The sequence below is a fragment of the Alosa pseudoharengus genome, unplaced genomic scaffold (assembly GCF_046254945.1).
Source record: "Alosa pseudoharengus isolate Yale_2024_CS ecotype anadromous, Long Island Sound unplaced genomic scaffold, YU_APseudo_1.1 YU_APseudo_1.1_scf_15, whole genome shotgun sequence".
Classification (NCBI taxonomy): domain Eukaryota; kingdom Metazoa; phylum Chordata; class Actinopteri; order Clupeiformes; family Clupeidae; genus Alosa; species Alosa pseudoharengus.
In genome coordinates, this window is record NW_027468620.1 from 12,718,522 (window position 1) to 12,736,526 (window position 18,005).

At 46.0% G+C, this 18,005-nt stretch overlaps 1 protein-coding gene across 10 annotated transcripts in view; it reads right to left on the bottom strand.

Moving 5' to 3' along the window:
• dst (dystonin) overlaps positions 1-18,005 on the bottom strand; it is a 130,473-nt gene that overhangs the window by 15,310 nt on the left and 97,158 nt on the right. For all 10 annotated transcript variants that reach the window (XM_076285595.1, XM_076285594.1, XM_076285598.1 and 7 more), the window contains 25 exons: positions 16,826-16,987; positions 16,372-16,542; positions 15,975-16,141; positions 15,164-15,323; positions 14,553-14,879; positions 14,263-14,347; positions 13,896-14,137; positions 13,277-13,483; positions 12,481-12,600; positions 12,096-12,203; positions 11,284-11,502; positions 10,575-10,778; positions 9,394-9,625; positions 8,779-9,005; positions 7,980-8,102; positions 7,634-7,735; positions 6,697-6,798; positions 5,965-6,138; positions 5,565-5,720; positions 4,692-4,889; positions 3,606-3,734; positions 2,734-2,904; positions 1,742-1,897; positions 1,090-1,296; positions 564-683 (listed from right to left, as the gene is read on the bottom strand). In XM_076285595.1, the coding sequence (XP_076141710.1) occupies positions 564-683; positions 1,090-1,296; positions 1,742-1,897; positions 2,734-2,904; positions 3,606-3,734; positions 4,692-4,889; positions 5,565-5,720; positions 5,965-6,138; positions 6,697-6,798; positions 7,634-7,735; positions 7,980-8,102; positions 8,779-9,005; positions 9,394-9,625; positions 10,575-10,778; positions 11,284-11,502; positions 12,096-12,203; positions 12,481-12,600; positions 13,277-13,483; positions 13,896-14,137; positions 14,263-14,347; positions 14,553-14,879; positions 15,164-15,323; positions 15,975-16,141; positions 16,372-16,542; positions 16,826-16,987 (4,269 nt within the window). The remainder of the gene's footprint in view (positions 1-563; positions 684-1,089; positions 1,297-1,741; positions 1,898-2,733; positions 2,905-3,605; positions 3,735-4,691; positions 4,890-5,564; positions 5,721-5,964; positions 6,139-6,696; positions 6,799-7,633; positions 7,736-7,979; positions 8,103-8,778; positions 9,006-9,393; positions 9,626-10,574; positions 10,779-11,283; positions 11,503-12,095; positions 12,204-12,480; positions 12,601-13,276; positions 13,484-13,895; positions 14,138-14,262; positions 14,348-14,552; positions 14,880-15,163; positions 15,324-15,974; positions 16,142-16,371; positions 16,543-16,825; positions 16,988-18,005) is intronic.

Below are 18,005 nucleotides of genomic sequence, written 5' to 3' on the forward strand. Positions count from 1 at the left end.
GCCCAGATTAGAGGTATCCGAAATCGGAAACGTCCATTACTCACTCTATACATGCAAGGGATTACAATAAGGATTAGTGAAAGCGCCTTGCCAAGTGCTGAGACATCATTAGAGAAACACACTCACTGCAGTCTCAAACATCACAAACACTGAACAGAGTGTTGCAGGCCCTAGCGGCCGTCCCAGCAGAGTAGGGATATAACCGAGGGCACCTGCTTTATAAATCAAACGCCAGCGAAAAAATCCCGAACGGCGTGCTCTCAGACAGCTGCTGCAGTCGTGATTCACAGCTCTGACAAATGATGGTGCTACGCGCAGCTGTCTTTCACATGCTCGCAAGGAGCTGCTGAGTCCTGCACATGAGCCAGCTTTCATCAGGACCTCAGGAGTCTGGATTTTATTTATCACCTTGGATGGGTTGTGTGTATGTGTGTGTGTGTACATGTAAGCATGTGTGTGTGTGTGTGTGTGTATGTGTGTGTGTGTGTGTGTGTGTGTGTAAGCATGTGTGTGTGTGTGTGTGTGTGTGTGTGATACGGATCTAATTGGGTGGCTTGGGTCACCTTGTGTTGGGCCAACTGCGTCTTGATCTTGTCGGGATCATTGGCGATCTCCAGTTCCGAGTCCAGATTCTTCTCCGATTCCTCCAGCCACTCCGTCAGTTTGTTCCAGTTTTCATGGAACTAGAAGGGAAAAGGAAATGAGACTGTCAGTTTTATTTATTAACCGCTGCATTACGTGGTATTCTGCTCTTTTTTGGCATATATACCGAGCTCCATGAAAGCTTCTTTTATTTTCTCTTTTTTTAAATAACCCACAAGACTCAGCCTCCACGATTCTGATGAAATACCTTTAGCAAATCCCTGTCACTCAACGCAACAAATAACAGCTGAGAAAAATATTTCAGATTTTTACTGGCAATGAACTGGGTGTAACACAAAACCCACAGCTAGCGGGGGACACAGTCTCCACGGTCCATTTGACAAGATTTGTAGATCGATGGTGACCTTTGACCCCCCTCCCCTAAACTGCCCTGACGTCCCAATGCGCCCCACGTTGCCAATACCACCACTATGCCCTCTACTCCACCTGTTTGGCGCGCTTCCTGGCATCGTCCAGCAGGCGTCCGCGCTCCACGGAACGCTGGACCACCTTCTCCCAGCGGCCCTGGACGCTTAGCAGAAGGTTCTTGATCAGCACCACGTCCTGCTTCTGGCTGAAATACTTCAGGTGTGTGCCTGTCTTGTCCAGCTCGATGATCTGCTCGCGGTGGGAGTTCACCTCAGTCACAAACACCTGATGGAAGACACGGGCGTGGTTGGCTATTGAGCAGCCCACAGTGCAATTTGCCATTTAATCTGAATAAATCCCTGACCAATTAGTTTAATACACAACAAACTAAGAAATGGTCGTCATGGCGGCCAATTGATGTGGCAGAGATGGACAGCAAGCAAATGGTGCGTGAGTGCTACTCATCAGGAATGGAAAAAACTAATTCAATACTAAATGCCTCTGGAATATGATGAGGTCATTTACAGTTGCAGATTGCAAACCAAATTACCTTACATAATGCAATCAAACAAGATAAACTGCTAAGGGAACAAATCTGTCCAACCCTGCAGTGCTTGCAGGATTGTATGATTAACACTGGTGCTGTATAGTTCTTATATATCTCTTTTTTTCAGTTTTTCCTCCTTAGCTCTACATATGATGCATGTGCATGTCAGAGGCATATAAATACTTTGTGCTCGTCGATCTGGAACATGATGGTCTCCAGGATGAGGGAGGCGGGGGAGGCCATGGTGAGGGTCTGCTCGGCCTGCGTCAGCCAGTTGATGAAGTCCTGCAGGGAGTTATGGAAGTCCGTGGCCATGACCAGAGCCTCCTCCAGTTTCATCTGCAACGAGAGAGAGGGATAGAGAGAGAGAGAGAGAGAGAGAGAGAGAGAGAGAGAGAGAGAGAGAGAGAGAGAGTGAGACAGAGTCAAAGAAGAGGGAGAGAAGAGAAAGAGAGAACCATCATCGTCTGGGCAAGGCTTGCCGCCACACGCTAGTGCTAACGTCTGCCCGTCTGCTGACCCCGTGGCTCTGGCAGGGAGCGGCGCGTCTGCTCCGTCCAGGCCCAACGCATCCGTGGACGGGAACGAGGGGGAGTGATGCGTTGCAAGGGCACATCCCGTGCAGCTGCCATAATTGGATCTCGGTGCTTTGATTCAATATGTGAAACTGTAACTCATTCTCGTTTCGCGGGCCATTGTCGGGGGTAAACAACGCAGGATTCGCTTGGAGCGCGAACCGAAAAGAAGGGGATTGCGTAGTAATCCCATCATTTTTAACTGACAAGGAAGGGAAAAAAAGTCTCGGTGAAAGATGCAATCCAACATAAGCACTGTGCTGATGTATTTAGCCGACTCTAGGATTAGGTTTGGAGTGGGTCCCAAACCTCGGTAAGTACATGTTTTCCTTTACGTGCGGCGTCAACTTCTCCTTCTAGGCTGGCCTGCTGTGGCGGACTCCAGGGTGGCCATTCGAAAGCGCACTGATTCTCATCCCAGCACCCCCCCCCCCCCCAGTCCCAGTCCCAGCCCCAGTCCCAGGCCTTCAACTGAGCACTAATCCCAAGGGTAAACACGTAATGCTGCATTAATAGCACTGTGAATGTGAAGTGACTGTGAAGTCACTTTTCCTTTCGGACCTACACAGGCATGACCCACACCCTCTGGCCACTCCTCACCTTTTTCTCGGCCACTTTGGCCTGCACGGACTCCCACTTGTCCTGCAGGTTGCGAAGGTCCTGTTCCGTGTTGCTGTCTTGGCCCTCGGGCGCCATGGCGACCAGCTGTTTGCCTTTCAGCATGAGCTGCTGATAGACTTCTTCTTTGCCCTCCAAAGTGCTGCAGAGCTCCTATGATAAGATGATAAGAGCAAAACCCTGATTAGGTCGGACCGGCCTTTGTGTAAACCAAACATTTTCATCTCAGTCAAATCAGCGCTTGTAAACATGGGCACTGGACGTTGGACAGAATCGCCGTCCAACACTGATGCTGCAATTTAAACAGTGATATCAGCACTAAAATAAATAATTTCTGCTCTGTGGCTGGACCGTGATGTATTGTGTTTCAGCACATAACACAAGAGAGGACGTGCCCGGAGTACTAACACAGGCAGGCTTGTCCACCCACACACACGCAAACTGGGACTGTGAGACTTCCAATTCTGAGATAGCTGCTGCACTCTGTCCATAATTGGTGTTAAAATGGAATCTACCCATGACTGTCTTATATTACTGAGACTATAGCGTGGGTGGAGGGGGGGGGTGTAAACACTGCAGTGTGCCAAGAAAATGTAACACCGAAAAGTTTAACTCTAATCATCCATATCCGTGACTTTTTTTTTTCCTTTTATTATTTCCTTTTTTTACCTTTTCCTTTTTTTTCCATTTATCTTTTTTACTCCTAACAGACTCATTAACGGGGCCTGCTTTTTGTTTGTGTGGTCAGTCATCACCACCCACAAACACAAACACAAACATAAACACAAACACGGAGAGGCGGCGGCTGCGTCTGCCATCTGCATGCCGTCTTTCATATTCCTTAAAACCCGCACCAGATGGGCGGTAAGCTGCTCCCGCGCCGTGTCTGGTAAGCCTCCCACCGCCTTTGATGCTAACAGCTGACGTTCTGTGTCTTTCAGCCACTGCTGCATGTCTTCAATCTCTCCATGGAAACCCTGGGCCTGTAACACAGAGTGGGGGGGGGGGGGTGTCAGTGAGGATGGGGGTGGTGAGTCACAACAATGGGCTTCGGTCTCTCATTGTGCAGCCATGAGGGATGATGAAAAGACTCCGCTCTTAAAAAAATGATGTATGTTTGAGGTGTTGGCTCTGCAAGTCGAAGTTAAGGCCTAAAAAGGTTGGATATGTCTGAGTGGTGTTACATTAAACAATAAAGTCTGCTTGAGACTGTTTTCAATCAGAAAATGCACTCAAATTGCAAATGCTATATGGCAGCGTGCATGACAATGTTCTATTTTAACCTGGGCCGGTTGTATTATTGAATCTGTCTTCATTGAGAAACTATTTGTGTTGCAACATTCTCCATTAAATGCACTACAGGACATTTAAAAATGTGTCTGAAACTTGTAAATTATCTTCTGACTCAGTAATTATATATTTACATCCCAACAAGGTTTTGATACTTCGATTTGGACTCTCATATGCTGTCAAGCTGTCTTGTTTTTCTGGCCATAAAAAATAATAGCAGCACATTCTTGATAACAATCCCTTTTTAAGTTTTTTTTTTTCAAACAGAAAGTGTCTGAAAAAATAGTTAATATCGCTCATCAAGTTTACATCAAAAGCATTCCATTCATTGTCAAGGTAGTGAATCAACAGTAAGGATGAGGCGTCAGGGTACTGAGGAGAAAAAATAGCCTGAGGCAAACTCCTCTTTTCCCCCTAAGTATTCTTCATCATTTTGAGACACCCAAATTCTTTCACTCCTGTGGTGAACAGCATCAATCACAGCTCGGTGAGTGTAAGTAAAAGCCATGCTGTCAGATTCCTCATGGTTTGCCAGCAATGTGTACAGTGTGTGTGTGTGTGTGTGTGTGTGTGTGTGTGAGTGTGTGTGTGTGTATAAGTGTGTGTGAGTGCAAGATGGATGCCTGTGGGCTCATGGGAAGTTCACTGACCTGAAGTAGGGCACTGTCCAAGAGGTGCCTCCTCTGCTCTGTCTTTTCTAGAATGTTCTTCCAACGCTGGTCGAGATTATCCAGTTTGCTCTGCAGTCCGCGGGCTTCCTCACCTTCGCTGGAGGCCACGAGGTCGTTGCCAGCTTTGTTGACCGCCTCCACCGTGCTCTGGTGGGCCAGGACATCATTCTGCAGCACCTGGGAGCAAGTATGACAAAGGCGTCAATACAAACATCCACAATGCCACAACCTCCATGACTTTAGCACTGTACATTAAAGTCATATGCAGTAATTGGACACTTTTTTTTACAAAGTAATAACTGTAGTTATGACACCATCTTCACACTATGCATTATGTATGTAGGTCTGGTGTATGGGATGGACCACCACTTGAAATGGTAAAAAAAAGCTTAGACTATATCACGAGCACGAGCTTTTTGTTGGTTTTCTCATGACTTGATAAACGTTTATGATAAACGTTTTAATCCAAAACAATGTACTGTTGTTTTAACTGAGTTTATAGGTTTTTAAACATTTTTAAATTATCCACTGCTGTATATGAGCATTGCTATCTACATTCTGCAAAGTTCAAATAGAATGTCTTCATGCAAGTCAGATTGCTATCACTGTTTAATACTTAAACATAATCTACAGTATTTATAGAACTGAAGTTGATGACAGAAGCCATACATAATTGGTCTCAATTCATTCCTCCGGGAGATCGTGCTATTAGCTGCTTAATTAAAGCCAACCACTCGGAGCCCAAACCCCAACTGTCTGTGAGCAGTAACAACATAATTGCCCGAACGACATGAGGTCAGATAAGCTGCCGGTGATGGATGAGTGGTTGTGACGGCAGAAACGGCTGCTTACGTGGTGCTTGGCGAGCTCGATCTCGATGGCCTTGGGGTCTCCGCTAGCCTGCCGCTGCTCATTCAGCAGGCCCTCGGTCTGCGTCATCCAGGCCAACAGCTCGTCCAGTGCATGCTGGAACTGCCCCAGCGCCAACAGCGCCCCCTCCAGTTTGTGCTGCAGAACAGAAAAGGGACCAATAAACGTACGTTTTAAATCATAGGGTGGCTTGATTTATCTAAAACTATTTGAAAAACTAGTTAATGTCATGCTATGTTTTATATGTAAATATAATAACAAAATGCAAAATGCATTAAGCACAGTGATAGCTAAGACATGTGATCTTCATCTATGACTATCGTTTTTTAAAAAACAAGACATGTTTCTGGGACATATTTGGCTTGAGGGACTGGGTGCTGACCTGGCGGTTGATGGCCTTTTTGTCCAGGTTCTCCCAGAGCATCTTGAGCTCGCCCATGGGCTCCTGGATGGCACTGCGATCTGCCTCCTCCACCACCTTCTTCAGGAGCAGACCCGCCTGGTGGTTCAGCCGCTCCATCTCAATCTGGAGCTGGTACGTTTCTGACTTGAACTCCTGCGACACACACACAGACACACACACACACACACACACACACACACACACACACACACACACACACACACACACACACACACAAACACACAGCGCAGAGAAACACCCACACAGACGTACATACACAGATCAATTGTCATGCCAACATAATGATTGCAGACCACAAGGCTAGGGACCAGGTGGTAATGTGTTCCGTGCAACCTGCACACTGTTGGTAAGAGGCTCTTTTAAGCGACGCACAATAGCCTTCCCTCTACAGACATCAAAGGGTACAATATAAATGCATCTGCCTTTTATCGTTTTCCAAAAGGGTTCTGACACAGCCGCCCTGTTACGAGACCTTTCTGATATTCATCAGGTGGAGAACATGAATTGGTTCATATCCGTCTCTTTTAACCAAACTGTGCATTTAAGCTCACTCAATCTATGTCCTGTCATACTGGACCAAATAACTCCAAAGTCCTCATGACATACTGGTCAAGAATTACTGTGCAAAGGCATAGGTTCATCATGTATTCAGTAAACACACACAATGACACAAGAATGATAATGATGTACCTTGAGCTCATCAATTTGCTGTTTCACTGTCTCCAGGTCAGTGCCTACTGGTGACATACTGTCCAGTTTGTTCTCCAGGATATCCACCCAGTCAAACATGCCCTGTGGAGGAGGACAGAGGGGGGAGAGGAGATGAGGAAAAGAGAACACAGACTTTAAAAACACAGACTTGTGCTCTTTATGACCCCCAGTGCACACCTGTATGGCTAACAATGGAGGACACACAGAACTGAGACACACCTTACGCTGTTTACACAATCAAATTGGTACTGGTGTTCCAATGGAGCCTTATAGTATTGACTTTAGGCTTTTGTATGAATATGGTCAGCAAACAGAAGGCGATAAAAAAGAACTGAGCATGAGGGAAAAAGCCTGACTAAGTAATAGGAAGCATTCACTTGCAGTATATATATATATATATATATATATATAAATATAAAAGCATCACATCACATAACAACCACATTTGGGAGTGTCAGTCAGGGTGCGCCCTCTCTCCGATCAAAAGGCCCATTCTGAAGCTATGACGACGTGTCTGTGACATTACAATATGAATGACATCAGTAGCCCAGTGGGGGGTTAAAGCTTACAAAGAGACACACGTGCGTCCTGTCCCTAAAGGCCCCCATTTGTTCACATTATAAAAATGCAGACAAATTAGTAGCCATTTCCCTTTTCCGGTGACTAAGCTTGAGTCAGGACACTCTGACTAGGAGAAGTCAGCCAGCATTATACCGTGGAACGTAAATATCACTGACACCATGAGTGCTGACACAAACACACACACACACACACACACACACACACACACACACACACACACACACACACACACACACACACAGTAGCACTAATGGTGAAGAAACACCCCTCATCATGTGTGCTAATGGGATCTAAATGTCTTCTGGATGACTGTGGGCAGGGGGGTGGGCCGTACCTGAAGACCGTCCTGGAACTGCACTGCAGCCTGCATGGCCTCCTCCAGCCGCTCCATATGCTCTCTCCACGTCTTATTCAGAGTCTCCCACGCAGAGTTGACCTAGCACAAACGCACACTCGTTAACTGATTTACTGATAATTGACTAGAGAGCTTTCAGTGACATACGACTGAACGCTTGCATCGACTCATTAGAAAATGTGATATACCAGTGAATACGTTTCAAATGCAATAGATACAAATACAAATACAAACCTTCTGCATAATGGTATGATTATAAGAATATCTGGGTTCTATTTTAAAGTCATTTTCTTATGTCCTTTCCCAATTTCCCAAAGATCATTACCTCATCAATGCTCTTCTTGATCACAGGCTTGTCCGGTTCCCCACAAGCAGACATAAGTTCTGCCCCGAGGTTCCGAACAACATCAAGTTCTTCCTGCAGTGCATCAATTTCCTCTCTGAAACCCTGCGCGCGCGCACACACAAACACACACACACACACACACACACACACACACACACACACACACACACACACACACACACACACACACACACACACAATACCATGAATGTAAGAAATAACAGTATCATATCATATCAGTAAGTACAGAATTATATTGTATATACTTCTGTATTGTTACATTCTGTACTTTAAAGTAAGAACATATTATGAGCCTATTAACTAGTCACTAGGGACTATGGACTTCTAATCCATTTTTTGATTACACAAATATTGCATAAAACATGCATATGGTTGGAAATAAACATCTGCAAGACAAGAGGCAGTGCTCAACAGCGGGAAAAAAATACTACAAAAAATGTGACCAGGTGTGACCGAACACTGAGTAAGTGAGGTGTAACCAGCCGTGGCCTACTGGTTAGGGCTTCGGACTTGTAACCGGAGGGTTGCCGGTTCGAACCCCGACCAGTAGCAACAGCTGAAGTGCCCTTGAGCAAGGCACCTAATCCCTCACTGCTCCCCGAGCACCGCTGTAGCAGGCAGCTCACTACGTGTGGTGCAGCTCACACAGTGAGGTGAAACACATTAGTGTGTGCTTCACCTCACTGTGTGCTGAGTGTGTTTCACTAATTCACGGATTGGGATCAAAAGAGTATATATATACTGATTATTTTTCTACCTCCACTGACTCCTGTTGCTGTTTGACGATGGAAGGGTCGACCCCTGGCTCCTCCTGCTCCCGCAGCAGGTCCTGGGTGTCCTTGATGGTGACGATGAGGGCACAGTGGTCACACCAGAACTTCTCGGCCAAGTCCATGACGTCCAGGAGCTTGGCCTCCCTCTCCTCCACCAGGGCTTGGATGTCATTCCAAAGGAACACCATCTGGTCCAGCTTGTCTTGCACGGCTTCAAAAGGCGACCACAAAACCACAAGCATTTCACTCCCGAGCTCACGTTTGGGGACACATAATCGGTGAAATTGAATTTAGTCCCTTCTCCGTTTACATATCATTTGATCTGGGTCTGTGATTAGGCCAGAGCCAAGACACTGAATGAATGAAAGGAACCCAAATTACGTTTACAGACTAATATCAATGGACACTAGCTGCCGAGTTAAGGTGATTTTATCCAGAAGGGAGTATACATTTCATCAGCTCTACCGTTCCCTAAGAATCAAAGCCAAGGCCCCAGCACTTTCTACAAATGATGAAATGCCGGCCAGACAGAATCCACACACACAGAGTAAGTTGTTGTGACACATTTTGTACGGGGCAGCAAACACGCTCGGACGTACCTTTGGCGGAGATGTCCTTGTCGGCTCCCTCGGAGCGAGCGATCATCTCCTCGCCGCGCTCCTTGAGCGTGTCGTAGGACGGCTGCAACTTCTCCAGGTCCACCGTCAGCGCCTTGTTCTCGCCGATCTGCTCGCGGATCTTCTCCACCTCCACTGAGATGGATGGCGGTTGGCGGAGGCGCTCGGCGATGCGCTGCAGTGACTCCAGCATGGGGTCGATCTTGTCGTGGAACTGGGGGACAAGCAAGGACAACACGTCGCAGGTCAGCCGATGGCAAGAAACAGGAAAGTGGATGGGAGATAATGCAGTCAGTTTCACATGCATTTTTATATTTTATATTTTATATTTTTATATTTTATATGCATTATGTTAACAGGCAACATGTCTCTACGGGCTAAGGTTTGTCTTTCTTAACAAGGCAGATATCTGCACTTGAAATCATGAAGTATTTAACATGCTTTCACAAACACAAGAAAGCAAAGCAAGCACTAAACAATCACCTAATTTGTACAAGTCTATAGTCTACAGACTATAAAGCTTCACTGCTCTACTGGGTTAGGTTATTATTCAGAACCCAAGAGCAACTTGGAGCGAAACCTACAAAGTTGGCATGCACTGCAGAAGTCTAGGGTTTTTCTTCATTCTTTTCAAAGGAAGGATATGACAGATATTTCCTTTTTGCACTCAAGCAAGAATCTGAGAGTCAATGGTCTATGATAAGGACACTCCATCAGGGTTTTTTTTGGCAGCGGTTATCACAAGGTGTTGTCATTATGTTGGGTGGTCATCAAACAATCCCACAAAAAACTTGAATGGAAACTTTTTAACTTCACTCAGCTGTCCTACGATAAAGCCCATGGCCCTTGATAAGAATCCATGAACACACCGCATGCCAGAGACAAGACTAAACAGCTCTCTAGCCAAATGCCCAATCTCACCTGTTTGGTCTTATGTTGGACATTAATCCAAAACAAATTTACAGAAGATAGACAAAAAAATAATAGTCAGATAAATGACAAAAGCCAAAAAGTCAATAAAACATATGTAATGAGAAAAGATCACTCCATCAACAATCACTCCTACAATGAACTCAAAAGTAAAATGGATGTGACTGCAGTTAAGTTAAAGTTAAAGTTACGTTAAGGATCATTTAAGGACAGGTTGGCAGAGGTGTGGTCACCTGTGTGGACTTGGAGATGGCCTCGTCCAAGGCTCCGGCCCTGTGCTTGACGTCGGCCTTCAGCTGGGCGTACAGCTTGTCGGTGGCCGTGTACTTCTCCCTGATTGGCACGCCCTCCACTGGGCTGAGCTCCAACAGCTGAGGCCCTGTCTTGTTCATCTTGTCGATGTGAGGCTTGTGCTCAGCGATCAGCTCACGCATTTGCTGAGGAGGAGGTGACCATCATTATCATCTTCATTACCGTCATTACCATAACCACTCACATTGTCATCAACATTATCACAAACACTGGCTTTTCACCCACACACCCTAAACATTCAAACACACAATGGCACACAAATTACTGTACCACACAACCATTACCTGCAATAACATTAATTATCCCTGTCTTCTTATTTTTCCTTTATACCTCTATAATGCTCAGTGTACACACTATAATTGTTCTGTCCATACTGACAAATAGAAAAACATTTATCTGTATGTAGATCTGATGTTCATCAAAAAAAATCTGTTTGCTCATGAGTGCCCTGAGTTTCTTTCACTCCCAGCACCACTTGTTCATTATCCTGTACCGTATCATTAAATTCAAGTGTTACCCTAGTGTATAATGTCCACCTTCATATACAGTCTGCATGCTATTCTCAACCCTGGCTTGCTTCCCTCTGTGTTTAAGCCTGAGGCTCTTGACCCCTCCGGCGAGTTCTCTTACCCTCAGCTCCTCCTGCTGCTGCCGCAGGGCCTCGTACTCGATGGCCGGCACGGGCAACTGGGTGAAGCTGGCGCGGGTCTCCTGGAGCCATGGCCACAGCTCCTCGTAGGTCTCCCAGAACTGGCTGGCCAGCGACTGGGCACGCTCCAGCTGTAGACACCTCTCCGAGTTCAGCTGGCTCACCGCGCTGTACTTGTCCAGCAGCGTCTGGATTTTGGCCTGTCGGGACAGCGGACAGGAAGACCATGGCTGGACCATCATCATTTTTCTAATTTTTTATGCTCTTCGTAAAGAGCCGAGGCAGGAAATGGAGCGCAGTGCAGACCTCATAAAAGCCCCCAGACTACTGTTATACTGTACACTCTGAACCCTTGAGCATCTGTTTGGATCCATAGGTTAAATGGAGCTTTGTCTACACACAATCGAGTTGGTGAATAAAATACACAATAGGAACTGCAGACCTGGGAGGGGTGTGTATGTAATGTATGTTTTTAAGTTTCATCCTTAGTGTACTACAAACACACCTTCCTTGTGGAACCTTTCATGTGCAGTCTTTGTAAAAAGTTCCCAGACAACTGTCTGTATGTGTATGAATATGCATATGAACAGTATATTTTTATGTTCTGGAACCTTTTCTGTTTGACCGGATCTACTCCCACTTTGTCTTTATGTAACCAAGCAGGTGAATATGTGAGGTATAATCTGTGAAGTCTAAAGTCTAAACTGAAACAGCTCTCTACAGGCTGTTGGCTAAGAAGAGTAGGCTTTTATTCTCAGACTTTCTCTGTTTATGTGACAGGGTGAACGCATACCTCCAGGGCTTGCTTTTCCATCTCATCTTTGCTGCTCATAATGGCCTCTCCTGTTTTGACAATGTCGTCCACGGAATCTTTGTGTCTCATGATATCCATGGAAAAACCCTGGAGAATTGGAGAAGGGAGATCAGACGAGTGAGTGAAAGGTGGATCGGGGGGGAAAAAGAGAGAGAGAGAGAAAGAGAGAGAGAGAGAGAGAGAAAAAGGAAGATAGAGAGACTGTGTTTCAGATCCATCAGCCGCGCGCAGACCACACACATCTGCGGCTCACACTTATTTACTGCCTGCTTGTTTGTGCTTGCAGCAGAGCTGGTGACATGTCAGAGAAGACGCACAGAGCCCGTGTGGGGTACTGCAGGGCAACGCGGCGCGGCGGACTGACCTTCTGCGCCTGCAGCTGCGCTGTGGTCTGGTCCTGTTCCAGCCGGATCTCGCCCAGAGACAGCAGCTTCTTCTCCGCCTCGCTCAGCCAGGTGAGCTCACTCTCCGCAGCCTGCTCAAACTACAACCCAGGTAATCCCGTCAGGGAGGGGAGGGAGGAATATGATACTTACACACAGCTAAATTAAATAGGCTTGACAGCCTGAGTAGAATTTGCGTAACAACATCCAAACAGCAAATGAAAAAAAATAATAGGGGCCTTGCAAAGACTTCTATAGTTCTCTTATTTTATATACAGTAGCAAACCCCTAATCTGAACTTTCAACCTTAACCCAAATTCTACACTGTGCCATTTATACACTTTGTCACTGTGTTTATGTGCAAACACTGTTTCTGTATATGCACATACATTAACTCATACACAAAGGCTGCTTCACAAAGGACCCAAATTAAGCCCTAGAGAGTGAATAATGCCATGCAAATTCAGTTTTGCTTTGCACTGAACTGTGTCCCATACGCAAACTCACTAGAGAAAGCTCTCAGACACTGCACTCCCCCACCCTGTGTGTCATTAACAGCTAAACTACAGCTAGCTCCCAGGGGGGCTAACCAGGCACAGCACTCCTCAAAAGCAGATGGAATTATCATCATAATAGCTCCTATTACCCACAACAGCAATTAGCATGTTGCTCCGAGGACCCCCTTTGTTTGGTGCTTGTGAATGAATGCTGGTGCCATTTTGTTTGGGAAGCCTATGTTTATATCAGTGGCCAAATAGGGGCTACATGAGAACTTACTTGCTGGGACTTCAATATGGCGGCACCAATGGCGTCAACATGCTGAGTGATAGTGTCGCCGGCCGACTTGTAGCGCTCGTTGACCTCGGTGACCATCTTGTCCAGGCCCTCGCGAGCGCGCCAGGGCACAAGCTCCAGCAGCGAGCTGCTCACCTCATTCAAGCTCTCCAGCTGGGGCTTGTGGTCTAGGATCTCCTTCAGCAGACCCTGGGAGAAGAGAGGGGGAGAGAGAGAAAGGGAAGTCATTAGGTTCTGGCAGCTTTCAACATCATTGTTTATGATGAGACAATTTCCTCAGCTCGCTGTAGATTGTTGTTGGTGATTACTGATTGCACTATCTCTGCTAATTGAGTATAGCTTTCAGTTATTGTCATGTAATGACTGCGTTGCTTTATCATGAAAAGCAATTTCACAGAAGTTGTTTTTGGCGTAGATATGGACTAAATGAGAAGTTTAGGCCACAGGATGTGATGCACATGTGTGAACAATCCCCTTGCGAAATGTTTTAGACCTTCTAGTCACACCCGCCTGTGCAAGTCACATGTATCTGATGGATACGACATGAAAAAGCTTGCTGTGTTGTGGTCTAAATCAAATGACAGGGTCACTGCAGACTTACTTTTCTGATCTCTTGAACCTGAGTCAGCTGCTCTCCTACTGGCTCCTGGGTCCCAAAGACCTCCAGTTCTGCCTCCACCTTATCCAGCCAGTTTGTGAGATCCTCGTGAGTGTGTTCCAGTTTGGAGGCCAGAGAGAGAGCCTGCTCCAGAGTTTTCGTCACGTTGTTACTCATGGTGTTAATCTCTGCGTATCTTGTTTTAATTCCATCCAGCTTGCCTTGGATGACAACCACCTCATCCCCTGTAGCAAAAATATTTATCTCTGTTAAGACTTCTCGAGGGATGATTCATTCAGTTGACGAAACTGTAATGTGTTTGCGTACATACCCCATAAATAGATTCTAGATTTTTCATTGGATGCCTTACCTGTGGTCTGTTTCAGAAGTTCCATGCCGTTGGAAATGGCCTGATCAACATTCTGCTTCCTAAGTTGGATGTCTTCATCAAGAGCCTAATGATGAAGCGAATCTCAGTACAAGCATTTGAAAACAGCTCCAACAACTGTCCATTATCAGTACAGATCTCAAAGATGAACAAACAAACCAACGGATAAATAGACAATGAAATAAGATGTGTAAGCAAACTCAAGTTCAAATGGAATAACTGAATGGGGGGGGGAAGGGGGAGCAGGAGCGGGGGGTTAGCGGCCACTCTACCAGCTGTTCGTCGTGCTGAGTCTGGAGCACTTCTGCGCTGCTGTCCTGCACGGCGACCTCGCTTAGCCGGCCGTGCACCTCGCTCAGCCAGTTCATGAGCGCCACCTCGTCCTCGCCGAAGAGCTGCGCGTTGGCCAGGGCCTGCTGCAGGAGCTGGGCCTTTCGCCGGCAGCGTTCCTGCAGCTCGATGAAGCCCGTCTGCATGGCGTCCAGCCGCGCCTGCACCAGCTCCTTGTCGTCCATGCTGCTGACCGCACGCAGGCTCTGGCCTAGGCTGATGGCCTGGTACAGGTCTTTACTATGACCCATGATGTCCTCCTCCAGGGTCTGAGTGCCCAGGGTGGGCAGGGGAGGGTCCAGAAACAAGGAGGAGTGGAGAGGTGGTGGTGGTGGGGGGGGGGGAGTATCAAATAAAAACAACAACAAAAATAAACGTAAACTAAAAATGAGATGATGATCAAGGCATGAATCGAAATAATATGAAATCATAAGAAGGCAACAACACAAGGAGACGTAACTTACTAAAATTCAACATAAAAAAACGAGTGAAAGACAATATCACATGATGGGGTTGAGGGGAGAGTGAGTGGTGTTCTCCTGTACCCCTGTACCTTATGCTGGGAGATCTGCTCCTCCAGTTTGGTTGTCTGGGTACCAATGGGCTCGGAGTTGGCCAGACGCTTCTCTGTGGCGGTCAGCCACTCAGACAAGGGCTCCAGCGTCTCGTGAAATTGTTGAGCCACCACCAGGATGCTCTCCAGCTGCTTGTGTCTGTATGGGGGGGAAAGAAAAACAGAAGGGCGTTTACCTGTAGCATATGTAACAAACATACTTGTATAGCAGGAGGCCAATTCTAAATTTTTAAATTTTGCTTGATGTATAGCCAATGTGTGGTTCTAAGTCATTTTATTGATGATTTACTGTACATCTGTCAATAAATATATAATGTAAAGTATCTATATGTGTTCAACTTTCTGTTTCTCTATAAGAAATGTAAATAACCTTCATATATGTATGTATATGTAAGGGATAATGGATGACACCACGTTCGGGTATCAGAAGACAATGCATGTTCGAAGTGGTAATGCGGCCACCACACAAAGTGGAATAATTGACGTTCTAAACAGCGTATCACAACAGATAATTCAACCAAGTAGTGGTAAAAATACATGCATATACTGTATATTTATCATATGTATATTTATGAGTGATAGTGTACAGTAACTTCCTGTGTATTAGCCGTATTGTGTATAAGCCGCAGGACAGTGTTTTATGCAAGTTAAAAAACAAAACCATATTAATACCATATTAACTGTCCCCGTGTATTAACTTCATAGCTGAAGAAAATTAGCAAAATCAATGTATAAGCCTATATCTGTATAAAACGTCTGTTTCTGAAGACCAGAGTGAGTGTATTGTTACCTGCTCTCGGCCTTCCTCAGGAGGCTGTCCCACCTCTGCCCCAGGCCCTCTACCTCCCGGCTGACCTTCTCCTTGTCCTCCGTCTCAGCCAGCTCCGTCACCTTCCCCGCCTCCTTCTTAATCAATTCCACCGTGGGCCTACGATCGTCCAGCAGCCTCTGCAAGAGCTGACCCGGGAAAAAAATCACACAGATATTCAGCGATGTTGCCCAATGCACATTTCATGCACTGTCATGCCAAACTCTATGTGAGTTAAAATAAACAATCACGCAATGTAAACAGGTTGTCAACAGTTCGTGGACAAAAAAACAGATGTCTATACAATTCACTACTATACAAATTAATGGGCTTATGTTGTATGTATTGTACACTTTGAAAACAACATTTAAGCACTCACTTTCTGCTCTTGTATTTGGGCCTTGACAACTTTGAATTCGGCAGATGGAGGCTTCTGGTTGGCCACCAGCTCCTCAGTGTCTGTCAGCCAGCTGAGAAGAGACTCCAGGGCATCCTGGAACCTCCCACAGTGCAACAGAGCCTCGTGCAGCTGGGCCGAGCGCTCCGCCACCTGAAAACCAGTTTGTACGCTCACATTTTTTCCTTTCACTAACACGACTGATACTTCACTGACCAAAAAGCTGCAGCAACACCTGTCTCAATTGTGCGGCTGCTCAAGATAGAATGAGACAATGCAATGACCAGAGGTAAGAAAAATGTAAGTTGAATATAAATCAAAAAGCGATGAAAATTGCAATGAAAATTGTCTTGACAAGTCGTTCCAAAAACCTCAATCTGTATTTGGACTGTGATGTCCATCCAAGTAATCAGTGGAAAGGTTAATCATATCTCACCTTCTTGTTAAGCGAGTTCCATCTGGTGTTGACATCCTCTAGGTCATGCTCCAAGGCCTTAGTACTGGTCCCTTTGGCAGTGTTTTGAATAAGTCCCTGGCCAATCCAGTTCAGGTCTTGTAACTGGGCCTGTAATGTCTCAATTGCATCTTTCTGGAATACCTGCAATTAACAAACATCACTTTCATTCATACTGTATATGCAGATAAACAAAAGAATAACTGGCTTAGGACTGAATGTTCAGATCAGCTTGAAGTAATGCCTTTGGGCCAACTGTCTGGTTTTATGTCTAAAAAAGGAATAATTTGCCTTCAACCAATATTTTCCCTACACCCACATCCACGCCAAGAAGTATCATGTAATAAATAATACGCAAAGTAGAACAAAACAGAAATGCCATTTCATAAACAACTCGCCCACTTCCCTTCCATTAGATAAGGCTTTCCTTGTTGGTTATGGAACTGTTTGTATTTGCCAGTATGTGTCCTGCTTATAAAACATGTTAAGATCTTCATACCTTTTTAACCATTCAAATGGCATACCTCATCAAAAATGACTCCCTTGTCTAGTATTACAAATGGTCCCTATACTACTCCCTGTTTAAAAGACTATGTGGCCACTGCCGGTCTACAGTCCTCTGTTATTTTCACCCTTGCCTAAATATAGCCCATTGTCATTACACCATGTTAGCGTGTGGCCATAACAAGCGGTATATCACAGGTCAGCAGAATCCAGGCGGAGACTGCTGCCATCGGTCAGAACACAGCTGCACAGGATCACTGAGTCAGAGACCGGCAAGTGGCCCAAACCCAATTCAGCCATCTGATAATCTGATCTAGGCGGGCCACCGGAGCCCCCTCTCCCAGGAAGCACTAATCAGAAGTGCCACATCTATCCAGAGAAATGTGTTATTGGTGCTGTCAGGGGCGGCTGTCCTCGCGATGCTATTTATGGATACCTGTGGGGGACAGAGGCCTGTGAGGTCCAACTGGGATGTATCCATGGCAGCGATGGCAGCCAGCATGCTGCCGATCTCCTCCTCCCCCATGCGTTTGTAAATGGGGTGGACACCATTGGCCAATGCCAACAGGAAGTCCTCGATGTCGGCGATGTTGTACTCCAGTGAACTTTGTTCAATGTCACACGAATTCTCATCTGGTTCTGTAAGCCCACCGTCCGT